Source organism: Heterocephalus glaber, unplaced genomic scaffold, assembly GCF_053883595.1.
Source record: "Heterocephalus glaber isolate CG9 unplaced genomic scaffold, H.glaber_assembly_v1.0 deba00001465, whole genome shotgun sequence".
Taxonomy (NCBI): Eukaryota; Metazoa; Chordata; class Mammalia; order Rodentia; family Bathyergidae; genus Heterocephalus; species Heterocephalus glaber.
Genome location: NW_028258312.1, coordinates 29,010,322 through 29,029,192, shown reverse-complemented (window position 1 = coordinate 29,029,192; position 18,871 = coordinate 29,010,322). Strand labels below are relative to the sequence as shown.

Here is an 18,871-nt window from a genome sequence, read left to right as displayed (position 1 = left end):
CGCTGAGTAAGGGCTTAATAACTAATAACTATTACGAGAGTTTATGGGTATGAGGCAGGTCCTTTTTCTCAGGGAATTCATAGGAAGAACTGAATTGGGTTCAGTGTAAGGAACATTTTTCTTATGGTGGATACTGTTGAATGTTGACAGAACACCGAGGAGCTATGGAACTTCTTTCCTGGAGGTTTCTTAAGAATAGCACCAACCTGAGGTGCTATGATTTCAGCACTCTTTCAAAGAGTCACGATGCTTTGAAGGGTATAGGAAATACTTGGACATTTATTTATTGAAATGGGACATTTGATGAAGAAGGATTATTTTGAATATGATAACTTAATGCTTGAGCATCGCTAAATAATTAAAAATGACACTGGCAAACTAAGAGTTCCTATATTACCACTCCTGAATGGATTGAAATAGAATTATTTCTGGGTTAGAACATTATCTTTCTCAATCACAGTGTTCAGGAGTGCCCTGGCGTCTACTTCCCACAGCGAGCCTTGGACACACACACATGCCCATTCTGCAGCCAGAGGACTTCGGCACCTCAGAAAATGCTTTGGAGTTAATGCATCTCTATGCTGAAAAGTGGCAGTTTACTGTGTTTGTGTCTAGCTACCTTCATAGCAAAAATAATTCCTAAGTAAGACAGGCAAGAGTGGGTTGTAAAGAATAAGACTACAGTGTAAATATTTTAGCTAAGAAACACACCCATGCTTAAAAAAACCAGTTTCTTTTCAATGAAATTGATAGATCAACTATTTATTTTGTCTCCTTATGTTGTGAGAACTTGGAAGAAAATAGGTTCTTTTTTATAGGCGTTTTGTTCTCCCTGCAGATAAATCAGAGGCTGCCGGCTGAGGTCACACCGCGTCCCTTCCTGGTTGACCTACTTAGCTCCCTGGAGAATGAGCCTGTACTTGCAGTCTTTGTGCCTAACCCTGACCATGGTCATCTGGAAGCTCCTTCCTTTCTCACCTTGAGAGCCGCATCCTGTACCCTTATGGGGCATGCTTACTATGTAGACTGCAGTTTGACTCTTATTTCACCTGGATCAGGGATGGCGAACCTTTTAGAGCTTTCGATGGTGACAAACAACCCACTGTGGTACTCATGCCATAGGTTTGCCGCCACTGACCTGGATTATGCCCGACTCTTCCAATTCACTGGCTTTCAACCCCTGGTAGAACTGCACTGGGGTACTCTATAGGTGAATTCAACACACTTCTTTTTTTGCTTCAATCTCCTTATTAGATTACTTGATCTTATATTTGTTCTTTTTAATATAAATACAAAGTCAAAAGATTTTCAGGAAGAATGGGGCACAAAAGAATATCAAAGGAAAAACACCAAATAAATAAAAATTAAAAATGTTAATTTCAAGTTTTGCACATCTAGCCCCAAACTCTTTTCTGAATTTCATACCCATATTTCTAGTTGGTAAATAATGTTTTGTGTTTCAGCTCTGCTTTTGAGTCTCACAGACAGTGCTTATGCCTTTGGCAATAATTCTCCAAAGGTCCTGTTTTACCAGGTCATCTCCCCATACAACAGGGGGCACTGGTTGTTTCTCTGCCTGCCTCTATAAGCACTAACTCAGGCTGGAATTCCAAGCCTCTAAATCACGGTGTCTTCACCTATTTAACCTTGCTTCCCGCCCTGTGCCCTCCACACGCTCTGCGCTCGCTTCTCCTGCATTTCCACTTGGACTCCTCAGAGAACACACCCTCTCGTCTCCAGCCTTCTGATTGTGCCTGTTCTTGGAAACTTACTGCTTCTAAGATCCCTTCTTTGGCTGCCAGCTTCCAGTGAGACTTCTTGACATGCCCTCCTATTTTATTTATAAGTAGTTTTCATTTTCTGTTTATCAAATATAAAATGTTGTAAGTTGTATTTCTGCAAAAGCATTCTAAGCTCCTGGTAGAAACAAGACCATAGATGTCTGTATCTTTCCAAACCACAACCATTCACGGACATATAATAGTTACCCAGGAAATTCTTGGTGGCAATTGCAGAATTTTCCAACCTCTGTCTCTTTTGGAAATTGCTGGCCACCACTACCACCTTTCCATTTTGAAAACATTTGAAAAAAAATGTTTTGCTTTGTTCACCAAATTTTTAAGGACCTGTTTTGAATCATTATTAGATCACCATAAGCCTTGTTGTCTTTGACTTTCTCCTCTCAGTCTTCTCTGATGTCTCTTAGAAATAATTCCTTCTTGGAGATACTCCTTCCTGGCTTCTCAAAGTAATTTCCCATTCTTAGCTCCCCACTCCCTTGCAGGAAATTGTCCTCTCTAGGATGGTTCCCTTACACGTAGGCACAAATTGCAGGTTGTTTTTCTTTTTCTGCTGGTTCCTAGTGTCAAAATCCAGGAAAGCTCTGTCACGTCCGCACCTCATGTAATGTGCCTGTGTTACATTAGTCACTTTCTCTCAGTGGGTCACAATGCCTGACAGCCACAGCTTAAAGTAGGAGAGGTTTATTTGGCTTACAGTTTCAGTGGGTTCGATTCGATGTGGCTGACTCTATGCATAGTGGAAGAGAGCTGCTCAGCCCATGGCAGCCTGGAAGGAGAGAGAGGAGGGAGGAACCTGGCAGGGAGATGGAGCCTTCCAGGTCTTCCCCACAGTGACCCACCTCCTAGAAGCACACTCAGCTATGGGCTCATCAATGGATGAATCCACTGGCGAGGATAGCTACTCCATGACCCAGTCCCTTTCCATATGCATGAAACCTTTGGGGGATATTTTAGATCTGAACCTTGACACGTGTCATCCTTGTTGATAGACCTAGAACCAAAATTAACTGTTCCTGTTCGTTTTCTTATGAGGTCCTTTAGAGATGAAAATCTAAAATATTAAAGAATGTCCTCAATGTTATTAAGCAAATGTTAGAACAAGGATTGGTTCTAGATTTTTAGAGGTTTTGATTAGAGCAACACCAGCTATTGAACCTGGAAATTGTGTGATTTCTTCCCTTTTAATTTTCAGATTGCCTTTTAATTTTAATGGAATTTGCCATACGCAGTCTACAGAATCTTTCCGTGATGGGGGCTCTCTAAGAATTGGTGATCTGTGTCCTCTCTGGGTTTATTCAGTTAAAATGTCCCATGTCACTAGAAGAGCTTTTAGCATGCTGTGGTTTGGCGGATAATGTAGAGATTGAGTCTGGGCTGTAGTACCTCTTTATATCCATGAATACTGGCACAGGAAGATGTTGCACCGTTTTTATTCTCTGTAGAGCTCCTAGAATCATCGCTTAAAGCTGCAGCCGTGGCTTCTTATATAACCTCTCACTAACACACGTTGGTAGGCGAGCAGAGGGGACCTCGTAGCGTTTGTGTGCAGTGCTGGATTGTCTACCGAGGAGCCATTGAAGAAGGCGATGAGGCCTGGCCGCTGGCAGCACCTCTGCACGTTGGGGTTCGCTCTTAGGCAGTGGTTTTGTAGATTGGCTGCTAAGGCAGCTCTGTGAATAGAAGGGGAGGAAAATACTGGGTGGTTGCATTCTTATTTCTCTTAATCCTATGAACTGTACTTTTTGAAAAATAAAACATTTTTTTGAGAAGGAAACTGAGGCATGGAGAAGTTAGATGGTTGGCTTTGTCAGTTCTGCTGTGATAAACTCACAGGACCATCAGAGATTCGCTAGCAGAAAAATAGGAAGTGTTGCCAGTCAAGAAGAGGCGAAGTGCTCTCAGAGCTCCTTCATATCTCTGATTTCTCTGGTGAAAACATGGTTATTTTAAATTGGCCATGGAGGCACAGGCCTATAATCCCTGTGCTCTGGAGCATCCAGACTTGAATCCAACCTGGGCAGCCTAGGGACTTAGCAAGACACTGTCGCAAAATAGAAAATAAAGTAAAAGTTTAAAAGGTCTTAAGATGTAGCTTGGTGTGAAAGACTGGGGTTCAGCCCCCGGTACCACCCAGAATTATTTTTATTTGAGTAATAATTACTGGTTGGGTTACAATGGTTGGTTGGATTATAATGATGGCAATCGGGTCAAATTGAGAGTTTTTGAGGAATTCTGAGGCTGTCAATGTGTCCATATCATTCTACATCTTCACCAGGATTATTTGGAGATCCTTATTCCTCCATATTTTGCCCTCAGTTGCTCTTACTTGATATCTTTGTGCAGCGATCTAATGGGTGTGAAGTACTATCTCACTGTGGTTTTGATTTGCATTTCTCTGATGGCTAAAGGTCTTCAGCCTCTTTTCGTGTGCTGGCTGGTCATTTACATATCTTCTTTGGAGAAATACCTATTTAAAACCTACATTAACTATCTTTTCCGCCACTGACCTACACAAATTAAAGAAAGGTTTATTTTGGCTCATAGTTTCAGAGGGTTCAGTCCAAGATTGACTCCAGGAAAGAACAGTTTAGCAGAAAAAAAGGTTACACCCCCCATGGTGGCCAGGAAGCAGAGAGCAAAGAGAGGCGCCTGGAACAGGAATATATTCTTTGAGGTCACACCTCCAGTGACCTGTCTCTGAGGCCCAACCACACCTCAAGACAGCACAGTTGGCCACAGATTCATTAATCCACTGATGAGTCTAGCACCCCACAGTCCAATCACCTTCTAAAATCTCCATCTCTGAATGTATGCCTTTTGGGGGACATTTTAGATCTAAGCTATAGCAGAACCTTTCCATCTTTTAATTTATTTGTTTGTGGCACTAGGGAACAAGGCCAGGGCATTCCACACTGAGCTATATCCCCGGCTCTTTGACGTTTTATTTAAGACAGGGTCTTACTGAACTGCTCGAGTTGGGCTTGAATTTGTACTCCTCTTCCTCCAGCCTTCTAAGTAGGAGGGATTACAGACACATGCCTGGCTTTCAGAAGCTTGGTCCAGTTCTAATTGAGTTATTTGTCTTTTCATTACTGAGTTGTAAGAGTTCTGCACATGTTCTAGATTCAAATGTCTTTTTTTTTTCTTTTTCATACTGGGGATCGAACTCAGGTCCTTGTGCTTGCGAGGCAGGTGGCAGAACCACTGAGCTAAATCCCCAGCCCTCAAGTGTCTTCTTATGTACGTGATTTGCAAATATTTTCACCCAGTCTGTAAGTTGCCTTTTAAACTTTTTTAATAGGGCTCTTCAAAGCACAAAGGTTTTAATTTTAATGAAGTCCAGTGCAGAGGACTGTAATTTTGATTATGCCCAAACCAGGCTGTGAAGAGTTAACTCACGACTGGCTTGTTTATAGACTGTGAGTCTGGCCAAAGCCTACGTGCAGAGGTCAGAGTAACTCGCACCCGAATTCCGTGCCTACAACTAAAACCTTCTGACCAGAAGGACAATGTTCTAATTACAACCATATATTTTGTCTATTCTGTTCTTAATTCGAGAATGCTTTGTCTTGTCCTTTATGAGCCTTGTTTATATTAATTTCCATAGAAACTGCACATAGTTCGCCTTACCCCAATTGATTGCCAATAAAAGTCAGTGCCTGGGACTGGCGAGCGCCTTTATTGGTTGCACCAGCATTGGTTGTTCTGGTGCCCTGCTTTCTCTCTCTTAGTTCTTCTGTCTCTTAGTGTATTTATTTCTCAGGCCTGCATTGTATACTGGGCAGGGTACTGGAACCTGACTGTAGAGGTCTCCAGTAGTCCACTCTGTCTGTGTGGTTGTGTGTGTGTGTGTGTGCATGTGCTTTTGATGTCATATCTAAGAAGATACTGCCAAACTCCTGGTCATAAAGATTTGCCTTATAATATTTAATTCTCTCACTTTTGTTTTGATGCATTTTGAGTTACTTTATACATAGTGAGATAGAAGTCGCAAATAAATTTTTGTCCCAGTACCATTTATTGAAAAGACTGTTCTTTCTCCATTAAATGGCCTTGGCATTCTGTTAAAAATCAACTGATCATAGTATGTATGTATGTATGGTTTTGTTTCCAGATTCATGATTCTATTCCATTGATTTCTAAGGATTTTAGTGCCACATCACCTTTACTATCATTTTGTTGTAAAAATTGAAACTAAAAAAGTGTGAGATCTCTAATTTTCTTCTTTTCAAACTTGTTTTAGTTGTTCTGGGTGATTTGGATTTCCACATGAATTTTAGAGTCAGCTTCTCAGTTTCTACAAAGAAGAAAATTATGATTCTAATAGAGATTTCATTGAATCTCTAGATCAGTTTAGACTGTATTTCCATCTAAGTCTCCTGATCCATGAATATGGGATATCTCTCTGGGCTTCTTTTCAGATATTTTAAATTTTCATTCAACAATATTTTATAGTTTTCAGATTATATATTTCATGGTTCTTTTGTTCAATTTAGTCCCAGAAATTTTATTCTTTTTGATGCAAATATAAATGGAATTTTCTTAATTTCTTTTTCTCATTGTCTATTGCAAGTGTATAGAACTGCAGTTGATTTTCATGTATTGGTCTTGTGTCTTGGAACCTTGCTATACTTGTCTAATAGTATCAATCGTCTTTTCATGGACTTCTTAGGGTTTTCTGTATACAGTCCTTTAAATTTTATATAAGTAGAACAGTTTTGATAGAGAATCCTTAAAGCAGGTGACAGTCATTTGCTTTAAGGTGCTTTGAATCCAAAGAGCTTCTTTGGATTTAGAGTGGGCCTGTACCTTTCATCTGTGAAACATCAGAGGAACCAAAATTAGGCTAATTCTCTGATGCTGACCTGACACCATACCGGGTCTGTCAAACCAATAAGGCATTCAACCTGTCATACATTTTGAAGACTCAGGAACCCAGACATTGTCTAGAACATCTTTTGTACTCTAATTAAAACCTACTGCTTTGTCAGTGGTAAAGAATGAGTGTGTGGACACCCTGAAAAATCATAAAAGCATGTTAAATTGGAGTGACGGCTTCATGAGTTGTTTTTTTTTTTTTTCTTTCAGTACCAGGGATCAAACTCAGGAACTTACACTTGTGAGCCAGATGCGGTGCCACTGAGCTAAATCTCTGGCCCTTCCATGAGTTTTTAAATTGATGTACCTGCGAACCTAAAATACAGTCACAAATACGCAAATTCCTTTTCAAATTAATGTAATCTGGTTAAGAGAATGTTAACTATTACATAGTACACTATTGCTAATGCTATAATAATTAAAGGTTGAACGTTTCAAAACCTAAATTGTTTGCTTTGAAGCCACATTATTATGTTTCTACTTCAGCCTAAGACTAGTGAGAAATATGGCAGATACAGACTTAGCCTTCTAGGGTCGTTACTGTCAGATTAGAAAGGTCACCAGCCTGATGCTAACTCTGGATTGCAAAATGCACTGAAGTTATTTTGGCACTTCTGCGGTTTCCTTGCCACTGTGAATGGAAGGTTGGCTTGTGTACACATTCTTATAGGACCAACTCTTGGGAGGAACTGACACAGGATTGAATTATCTCCAAATACTGGCCCATTGATGGTTGTATAGCAGTGTTCGTTACCCAAACATGTACTGATGGATTTTGTGTTTCAGAGGATAATGAGTCTTTGGTGCTTTGATGTAGATACAGGCAAAAATGAGAGAGAGAGAGAGAATGGAAATTTATTTCTATATTCACAAGTCTAATAAGCCTCACCAGTATTTATTGTATTTTTGCAAAAAACTAAAAAATCAACACTTCAAAGCCAATTATATTGAACTTCTGTTATTATCTATTGATGTGTGCATGCATTCTTACTTGTATAAGATTTTGACTCAGATAACAAGGAAATGCAACATTTATGTATTTTGAACTTTTACATTGGAAAAAATAACAAAAACAGGAAATTCTGTTCTTGGATGGGCAAAGGGAATCATAATTAGTTGAGAAGAATTGATTTTCAGCCTAAGCAGTTCAGTAGAACAGAGTCGTGAGCACAAGTTAACACTAATCACACTCCTCAGCGACCACCCTCATCCAGGAAGTGGCGGTGAGGTCTCAGCTTTGAGGAGCCCGGAGGGCATCCCCGCAGCTGCAGCCTGGGAAAGAATCAGCTGTCCGTGGTCACCTCCCCTTGGTGACTGCAGGCAGTTGTCTTGGACGAGAAGATTGCACCCCAGTTTTGCTCTAGACTTAGGCAGTCTAATAAATTTGTTGAGTGACTGCTGGGTGTAAACGCTAGCTTTTGAACGTTGTGGGTCACTTCTGATGGTTTCATTTGCTTTCTTCATGCTTGGCACGTCGGTGTTTGTCAGTTTTGAGTGTGCCAAGAAGTAGCTTTTCCATTTCGCAGTCCGAAGTGTGGAGAAAGGACAGGCCTGGTCCGCATTCCAGGAGTTTTAGGGCAGCTTGTGGTTAATTTTCCCATATTTCTGGTGGTGGTGATTCCCCATAGTGAGGATGAATTTAGTTTGTGGGATGCCACCACATATTAAGGTCTTGCCAGCTGTGTCTGCGCGTTTCTTCTAGGTGTCTCTAGAAAGTTGACTTAAGAAGCAGAGTTCAAGTCTAGAAGGATCTAACTTGAAATTTTAGGGAAAAAAATGTCTTGAAATATGACATAAGTATCCATATAAATATGCAAGTTATCCTGTGTGTGTTCTCTGTTCTGCCTTATAATTTATGTGTACATTAGTGTGCATGTGATCATATACATACATATATATACACGTATATACTTCAATGACTTCTTACTTATAAATTAAGTTGACATTTTACTTTAACTAATGGATCCTGTTGTGTATATGACAGGTAATTTATGAATTTAGTGACATTTTATTTGCTCCCTTTATATTTTCCTATAAATAGATAACTATGTTCTAAATCTATGCCATAGTTACTAACTTGATGAGTACCCTATCCTGGTAGCTGCTTCAAAGAGTCCGTTCCTGAAACTTAATAGTAACCTTCACATCAAACTATAAAAATGGTTTTTTTTTTCCAAGAGAGAAACTAGCCACTCAATCTAACATTACCTTAAATTGTTCAGGTACAAGTGCCCAGGAGTGAAGGTAGAACACAATCTTGTCCTAGCCTAATAAAATAGGCCTTTTTCTTTCATAGATGGTTGTGTATTCCCCTTCCCAACCCTAAATGTGGTGCAGCAGTAAAAATTTGGAAGAAATATTTATTATTCACATCAAAGGCAAAAAGGTGGCTGTAAGCTATACTCAGGGCAGAGACTTACCCACTTGGGCCAACCAAATAGCACTGAGAGAGAACAACTAAGCAAATGTACTGAGTTGGCTTTGTTTGACTTTACGTTTGCAGCATTCAGCGGCTCTCTCATTTGTCTTCCTTCTTTGGTTCCTGGTTTGGCTTTGCCTCTAGACTTTAAGTGTTACCTTTGGACATATTCTTACAGGAGCATTCACTTTTGAGTGGGGCCTGGATTTACTACTATTACCGACCTACACTTAAATTGTAACTAATTCCTAACTATGGACTTAAACATTGAAAGTAGATCAGCAAAACTTTGACAATATTAACATTTTCACTGCTTTTTTTAGTGTCTGCTTTTAGTCTAAACTATATTTTTGTGTGGGTTATGGTACCAGAAAACTTGGTTCTGTAATTTATCATTGAGGAGAAATCTTACTTCTTTTATCTTGTTTTGTCCTTGGTTTACTTTTTGCAAAATGAGCTTCTTTGGGAGAAATGTGAGCCTTTTGCGTCTGTCTTAAATTGCTGTCTTAGATTGCTGTATTAGTCAGCTTTTCCATTGCTGGACACAAAATATCAGACATCCTGAACCTAAGGAGGAGAGGTTTATTTTGGCTCATGATTTTCAGAGCATTTAGTCCATTGTTAGCTGGTTCCAAGGCAGAAACAGCACGGTGGAAAGGTCTGATGGAGTAAAGCTGCTCAACCCATAGCTTCTAAGAAACACAGAGAGAAGGCAGGAGCAGGAACAAGAATAGATCCCTCCAGGCCACACTCCAGGGACCCACCTTTGACCAGGCCCTACTTTCTGACAGCACATTTAGCCAGGATCTCACTCATCCATGGATGAATCATTGATGAGCATTCCATTCCCAAAACCCAAATCAGCTTTCAAAAGCCCCATCTCTGAACATCTGAGACTTTGGGGGAATTTCCGGATCTAAACCATTATAATCATTGAACGGGGTTCCCCTCTCTGCTTGACCCCTTTTTGCTCACTTTCCATCTTTGACACACCCTCGAGAGGCACCAGACTTCAGATACTAGGTTCGCCTCTCTGCTTGGATTCTCTCATGTCACCCAGTCCACTCTCTGCTTCTGTTGTGATCAGGTTTATGTAGGGGTACCAGAGACCTAACGCTAGGGCTATGTTTGTTATAAATCACTGAGGATCCTCTTTTCAATTGGAACAGATGTCTTTAGGGCAGTGTTTTCTAAAGGATTCCATGAAATGGGTCCATGTACAGGTGTCTTGTTGTGAATATTTGGGTACTGATATGTAAGAAGGATGAAAGTTTGGACGTATAGATTATTACATTTGGTATGGATTAAGAGTTAGTGATAGGAGATTAAAGATCCAGTCAGATAATTCTATATTGTACAGGCTTCACTCTATCTTTAGGTTTTTCAAGTAAACAAAGTAATGTTCATGCTAAAGAATTATGACTTTAATGGACTGGGGATTTAGCTCAGTGGTTCCGCCACCTGCCTCATAAGCGCAAGGTCCGGAATTTGATCCCCGGTACCAAAACAAAAACAAAAACAAAAAAACAAAAAATAAAAAAAGAATTATGTCTTAAGAAGACCCAGATAAATAACTCAGGAGCAGAGTTAAAGTAAATTTCTTTTTCTCATTATTCTGAAATAAAGCAACAATTATGCTACCTATGATGACTGAATATAACTTATCTTTAGAGATGAATTCTTCCAGCCACTAACCTAAACTCGTCATTCTGGTTAAATCTTCCTTTTTCCATCTGAGTAATATGAAAAAAAATGACAATGGCTCTTTCAGTATTCCTTTAGATTTTATGTTCCATGTTTGGAAAGTTCCTGCGTATAAATGAAAAGAAGGAAAATAAATGGTCTGGTAACAATAATTTCAGTCGCAGTTAGTAAAATTGTAATTCAGCAGGTATCAAACAGATAAATGTAAATTGTGTCATCTGAAAAACTGAGTTATGGGCTGGGGATTTAGCTCAGTGGTTTGGCCGCCTGCCTCACAAGTGCAGGGTCCCGAATTCAATCCCCGGTACCAAAAAAGAGAGTTAAATAATTGATAGAAAGTCAGATTTAATAAGAATTTCTGCATGAAAAGTTCTACAAGTAGGCCTGCACTAGTTTCATATGTGAATCCCCATTTAAAAACACCTGTCAGCACCTACTGAAACTTGGAGTTCTTTTTTTTGGTACTGGGGATCGAACTCAGATCCTTCCACTTGCGCAGCAGGCGGCGAAACCACTGAGCTAAATCCCCAGAGTTCTTTTAATACCCCCAGGATGTGTTTTCTGTTTAGAACTGGAAGCCAGTTGTCATACATCATTTTTCATCATTAGCCCTTTGGTCTGGTCTTGTTTGGAGAAGCTGATGTCCCCTGACGTGCAAACTGCTAGTACCATCAGGAGAAACAGAGCTTCACTCCACTGATGACGTCTCTTTGCTCTGGTCTGGCTGTCTGATCATTCTTGCTGCATAGGAGGCACTGTAGTTTTGCTCCAAAGAAGTGTCTAACGATGTGGGAAACTAGGTCACAAAGCTGTTCCTTCGGCTGCAGTAACAAGTCTGAGGTCGAGCTTTGAGGCACATGCACTGGCATGCTGCCCTCCTTCACACCTTTCAGGCCTAATGGCAGTGTGACACTGTTGCGAATGAGCGCTCTTAGGGTGACATCATTTCTCCATCTGCCCTTGTCCGTGTTGCCTGAGCCAGGTTCCTAGCTGAGATGCAAGGCCTGTTCCCGTCAGCAGCCTCCCGAAGCTTTGCTGCAGCCTCAACTGCTCGGGAAGCAGGAGAAAGAGACCTCATTTCTGAACAAAAATTTGAAGCACCATTTATCAATCAAATGTTATCAGATACTCCCTATGTGACTGGTTACACAGATCCTTAAGCTTTTAAAATTTTCTGGGCTGGGGCTTGCTGTTATTTTGTACTTTTAGATTCCAGATTACTGTGTTTAGTCAGACTAAATAATTAAGAATAAAAACCTGGTTTTGCCTTTACCATTCCCTTCAGCCAGGTTCAAGTAATTTTTTGTTCTCTTCTACAAATAGCTCTTATTAGGATCTGTTGTATTATTTTCGGGAGCAATTTTAGACTTACAGTAAGGAAAGCTTGCATGTGTGCTTTGGCCATTTTTTCCAGGACTGATTTTCTTTATTTCATAAAGCTATCACACACTCAGAGTAATGGTGCTAATCATTTTAAGCAATTGCTTGTTACACCTGGGTTGGGTCAAATGAAGATCCAAGTCACGAGAACTCTTGGTGTCCCTGGTGTCTAATATATCACAGAATCAGAGATTGGACTTGATGAGAAGAGAACAGGACCCGCAGCTACTGCAATAATGGGCTATCGATATTTTAGCTTCTTCTCTCTTTATGTTTTATTCCTCCCTGAACCTGTTCTAGCTTAGGTGTTTGCTAATTCTGTCTCTGACTTATAGCTCATAAATGTCTTGTATTCAGAAATGAAAAGCATCATTTGATTTAATTTTGGCAGATTGTTGTAGTAGTTATCCTGCCAAAATGTCAGTTTCTCAAATATTTTATTATAGCATCTAAACGATCAAGAGTGGTTCCTCTACTAATTGGACCTGGTGACGAGCCAAGTAAATGCCCACCTTTTGCTTGTTATCCGGTCAGGAAGTAAGAAGGTCTCTTTTACCTGACTGGAGCCCCACCGGCACTCAGAGTATCTGTGAAAATTACAGCAATGTGCCCACTCTGGGAGATGGATTCCAAAGTGGCACTCTCTGGACAAAGCAAGTAGGAAGGAAGGCCTCCTCCAGAGGGCTTTGGCCTCTTGCTGGCTCAGTGGGACCTGGTGGCAGCCCCCGTGTGCCCTTGGCTGTATGCGGTCAACCTGGCCACGGCCCACACGGCCATCATGGTGGCCTTGAGCCTGCCACAGGAAGGCAGGAAACAGCGTGCCCTGTTGCCTCTGTCCTTCCTGACTTCAAACTCCTGGGGTTTTGGATTTAACTGTTTGGTTTAATGGAATTAATCCACTTTGATGGTGGTGATACGTGAGAACAGGGAGTCAGAATTCCTGTTTGATTCTAGGATAAACAGAGGGTAAGGCTGGTGGCATTTCAGTACAGCTTTCTTCTTCTAGCATGAAATGTTATTTAGTAAAGAGTCTTCCATTAAAGAATAAACCCATTCCTTGGACAATTACCTGAAGAATCTCTTGGAGAGATTTAGTCATGTAAAAGAATTTATTTGAAAAATATATTGTGGTTTTATTAGCAAATGACTGCTTCTGTGGCTAAAGGGACTATACACACAGTGTCAGAGAAACATAACTATGTATATAATTTCATCGTATATTTATACATATTTCATACTCATTATAGTATTTAGATATTTCATATTAATTATATATATTTATATATATGACATTTTTCTAATGTGTCATTTTTATTGTATGTTAATACAGACGCTCCTCATTTAATGACAGAGTTGCATTCCTTCTACTAGGTTGTTAAATGAATTGGTCACCGAATAGGAAATTGTATACAGTGTGTATATTACAGTATTCAGAAGAAAGAAATGATCAAAGGAAACTCCAAATTGTTGATTTGATTTTATTTGCATAATTTTTACATGCAGCACTGTAATGTACAACAGAATATAAATCTACACTACTGTACTAAACATACAATCAGCAAAATTACAGTACTGTATAAACAAGGTATACTGTACAAAAAAAGACATTGAGGCTCTATAAATAAGTGGTACAGGACTGTACAAAAAAAAAAAAAAGAGATCTGAGTGGAGGTTGGTAATTCCAAAATGTGCCTCGGTCATAAGGTATAGCAGGTATTAAACAAGTAGGTCATTAAACAACGTATTAGACATCATGTTATCAAAATAGTTTAATGAAAATAATTTGCTTTTCTTAAGAACATATGCTTTCCAATAACCTTTAAAATAAAATACAGCAGTCACCAATGAATCTGCACAACAGCTGGGTTCAGGCCATACTGATCCCTCATATGTTAGAAAAAGCAGGGATGAAAATTATTAAGAAAACCCAAGATGTCTTATGATATAGACAGTGCTCATCAATAATCATGACTGTGAAACAGATGCAATCCCGATATAATCTTTAGCAAATCAATAACATGTCTATTCTACATTTCCTCACTGCCCTTTCCGTGCATCAAACTTAGCAGCTTCTGTGAATTCTTCAAGGTTATACTGATCACACCGTTGATACTGCTGGAAGCTGTATTAGGAATGTGCAATTTTGGCTCATGAATGAAGGAGCTTTTGCAAGTCATTGTGAGGGACCAATGAAACTGAAATACTACTAATAAGATGTCACAGAACCGTGAACCTGCCTGACTGTGAAAATCACTGGAAATCCCAAATATCCTTGACAATGAAACTGGAATCAGAGAAGCTCTACTGCTCTTTCCACCTCTGCAGTAAATACTTTGGAGGATAGAAAGAAAAATAAAGTCCGTAGTAAAAGAGCTTACCAGCAGGAGTGTGAGCCAAAAATAAAACACAAAACAAATATGACATTAGCTTACTTTTCCTCAATATCAGACATTATATAAATCATGCATATTTTGTAGACATTTGTCTTTTCATGAATACTCTGCTTATTTGTACAACATGCTTAGTGAACATGCCTAAAATACAACAGGCTACAGATACTCCTCATTTAATTACTGACCTCATTTCCCTCCGCTAGGTCATTAAACATTGGTCGGTAAATGAGTTATATGTAATATGTACATTATAATCAGAGCAAAGAAATGCTCCCAGGAAACTCCAACTTGATGACTTTGCTTTATTTGTGTAACTCTCACATGCCGTACTGTAATGCATAACAACATAAAACTGTAGTACTGTGCAGTGCAATCAACAAAAATTACAGTACTGTATAAACCATGAGCAGTGTACAAAAAAGGACATTGAGGCTCCATAACCAAGATGTACAGAACAATAAAGAACCAAAAGACGAATTGTAAGTCTGGCCAGTGTGCCTCAGTGACAAGTCTGAACAGTCGTTAAACAGGTCATTAAACTAGGAGTATCTGATATAATTCTACCAAAGTAACCATTATGTTTGCTGCTCTACAGTGTCAGAAGCTGCTACCTTGCCATGAAAAAAGTTTTATATCTCCCCTCTCTGTATGTACAAGAACAGGAAAGGAACGAACAGTAGAGCTGAAGGCTTTCTTCTTTCCTTTTTTTCTTCCAGGTGATGTATTCCACGTTACTGCTCCCAACAAGTTCACCTTCCAGGAGGCTTCGGAAGCGTGTGAAGTGCAGGATGCCCGCCTGGCGACAGTGGGGGAGCTGCACGCGGCCTGGAGGGATGGCTTCGACCAGTGTGACTACGGGTGGCTGCTGGACGCCAGTGTGCGCCACCCGGTGACTGTGGCCAGGGCCCAGTGTGGAGGTGGTCTACTTGGGGTGAGAACCCTGTATCGTTTTGAGAACCAGACAGGCTTCCCTCCCCCTGATAGCAGATTTGATGCCTACTGCTTTAAACGTAAGTGTTTGATATCTTTTTTAAAATTACAGATTTAAAAAAACACATACTCCAAAGGCATGCACTGGTGTTCAACTATCCATGGGAATGGAGTCCAGGGCTTAAGCGTGTGCACACGGAACGGGAAGGGTTCAGGGACATCCCAGAGTAGGCAGACTGCATGGCAGGGAGGTGCTTAAAGCAACGGGAAGCCTAGCAAATGGTTTTGTAGAGGGGGTGGGGAAATGTCAGGTCCTGGTCTTCACTCAGAATCACAGAGCAGATTCTGAATAGTTGCTTTATATTAGTGGCAGTCCTTACATGCGGTTTATTGTTGGTACTGTGATACTGAGGCTGAGAGTGGCTGACTGAAATCCTTGAATACTGGTTATTTTGTCTTTTTGATATCACTCTTTTAAATGGTGGAGAAGGTAAATTTCAGTGATTGCAGGTAAGTATTTGGAATTGCCATGGGCATTCATACTGTCCAATTCCTACCTAATGATGAACCACCATATTGATAAAAATGTTCATGTACCTCATTTTATTTTAAGTACTGGAATATGTGCCTTTTAATAATTAATTCTATATTGAATTAATTTGAGTACACTATGGTTCTCTTTGCAACGTGTAGCATAGAGTATCTTCTTTAAACTTAGCACTTAAAAAGTTTTAAGTAACATTTTTCAACATTTATGATATCATTAAGTTTTAAGTTGTCCTTAAATCATTTTACCAGTATTAGCTGCATGATGTAGTATCGTGATTATAAAGGCTTAAAACAAGCAAGTAATCTAGAGTCTGACTGTAGTAGTTACCATAGGCTCAATATTATGCTAAACAAGAAACATTCAATGTTTTGGTGACGTTGCATATGTCCAACATAGATATTTTGAAATAGCATAAGGATTTTTGACTAAATGTCCCATACATCTTGTGGAAATATGTAACTAAAATGAGTGCAAGGTACATTGCCTATTGTCTACTTAGCTTCTAAAGTGAAATACACAGTGTTGTTATGTCAAAGTAGTCAGCGCAGTAGATGTTAGTGCAATGGAAAGATTTTATTTCTCACTTAGAATGCCTCTACTTGTGTCCCCTCCCTCAGACTCACTTCCTGAGTGTTAAAGTCCTGTTTTATGTATCAGCTCCACACACGCCAGCTGATCCATAATAGGCCAAAGAAAACTTTAGCTCTTATTCTCTGAAACAACAGTCTTCCCTAATCATTTTAAGGAAAAAAACAATAACTAAAACCGTATCCTAAGAGCACACAGATAGACATTTCTTTAAGCCACATTGTCACAATAGTAATTTTCAAGTAAGTCAGGCTCTGAAATCAGTTTTACATTAAGTGCAGGAAGAGATAAAGAACAAGAGCAGATTAATGTGTGGGAGGAAGGAGTTGGAGACACCAGAGTAGGGAAGGGCAGAATACCTAAGCTGACTCTCTTAATTATTTTTTCTGGTGCATTAGAAAACCTGCAGTAGAAAACTTTTAAACAACATGCCTTTTCTCCCTGAGGGTAAATTTAAAATCAAGGCCTATCTGTAGCTGCAAAGATTATTATTAAAAATTCAACCTGATGTGTTTTAAATTATTTATTCAAATGCAAAATTCACGTGAATCATAAAACAACAACCCACTAAAAATCTACTTAAAATACAAAAGAGGTTTGTAGATTTAGATCTGTTTATTTTTGCTAATTCATGAAATGCATAGAACTTGGAAATAGAATGGATTCATATTTTGGTGTTGTTCTACCTAAGTTTGAGTACCGATTTTGTTCATTCTTCCCTGCCTAAGACCTTATCTTATTCAGAATTGAGTCAGCACCTGAGAGGTTAAGAAAGTCCAGCCATGACATAAAAGCCTTCCTTAAACTATGCACAGTGCCAACAGCTTCCCAAATTTCTAACACATTTTGCAAGGATTATTTTCATGTGCGTTTTCAAAATGACTACACTCTGGCCCACTTTTCCCACATAGGCCGGGAGTGACTAAATCCTGCAGGCCAGAGTTTATGAGCTGTGGCCCAGCCACAGTTCCAAAACTGGTTTCAATGATGAACAGCTGGCTGGTTAAGCAGAGGAATTTGGAAATGTATTCACATTTTCTCATTGGCTTTATCAATTACAGAAAGCGATTTTTTAAAGCCAGTTGGTGAATGAATGTTCCAAATTTTAGTTTGCAGTAATTCCTTTTTCCTAATAAACTCACTGAATAGCACATTTACAGTTACTGTTCATACAGATAGCTAGAACTTATTCTGGTTGTATAGATTTGATAAATAGGTAAATGAATAACCTTGTGAAATAGTTTTCCTATTTTCCCTTGATTAAACTAAACTGTATGCTTTTTATTTTTCTTTGGTCTCAGAATTAAGCAAGCTCTGAAAGTTAGAAAGCCATACAAGGCTTTGAATATACACACTATGTATCCCAAAATCTAGATCATTCTCATTCAAGAGTCATGAGAATCTTACTTTGCATATTCTTAATGACCCCAGGAACAAGAAACACGGGCATATTTCCTAGATGACCCATTCTAATATTTTACAGCTGTCACTCCCAGATAGTTTTAATTATCTAAGAGTTTGAACATTAGAATTTGAATCCATTTTTATGTTGAACACAAAATTTATAGCAGCCATTTGTGTTGAGTTGTTTAAATGCCACTCAACATTTCCAATGGAAACAATTGTCTTGTTTTAAAAGTTTAATTGAAACCTGTAATGATCACAGAATCTCTGTTTGAACCTTCGCTGCTTTTTACATCCCATTATTTGAGAAAGTTTGGAATGAGTAGAAATAGCAGTCTAGAGCTGGCTAAATCAGTTCCCTCTACTTCACATGTACTTACATATTTATCCACATTCAAGGTTGTCTTGCCCTTTTATCCATCTTACTTCATTATCTTTTTTTTGCTTGTTTTTTGCCTGAAATCATAATCAGCCCCTAGGTGACAAAGCTAAACTTTCCCTATCTTGTATTACAAATCTTTTTCTTTATTAAACTAGAATCAGTTGGCTTTTACTCAAAGCTTTTGAAAGATAGTTTGAATTCTAATCCCACTCTTCAACCTAGTCTCTTTCTTCAACTCTGAAAGAAGAGTCAACCTATTGAATATCCACTACACTTGCCACTTCTCTGCATGTTTACACTGATTTATGTATATCTCTTTTAATACAGAAGAACCAATTTAGAGGCAGTCCTTTTCCAAAATGTAGACGGTGTGAGGTATGAGTTAAATTGACTGTCATGTGCTAAGAGGGTTTTTACATTTTATTAGGAAAATCTGCCTCA

At 39.2% G+C, this 18,871-nt stretch overlaps 1 protein-coding gene across 4 annotated transcripts in view; it reads left to right on the top strand.

Annotated features, from left to right (window-relative positions):
* Vcan (versican) overlaps positions 1-18,871 on the top strand; it is a 108,213-nt gene that overhangs the window by 24,944 nt on the left and 64,398 nt on the right. For all 4 annotated transcript variants that reach the window (XM_021255732.2, XM_021255733.2, XM_087180998.1 and 1 more), the window contains exon 6: positions 15,293-15,586. In XM_021255732.2, coding sequence (XP_021111391.2) covers positions 15,293-15,586 — 294 coding nt within the window. The remainder of the gene's footprint in view (positions 1-15,292; positions 15,587-18,871) is intronic.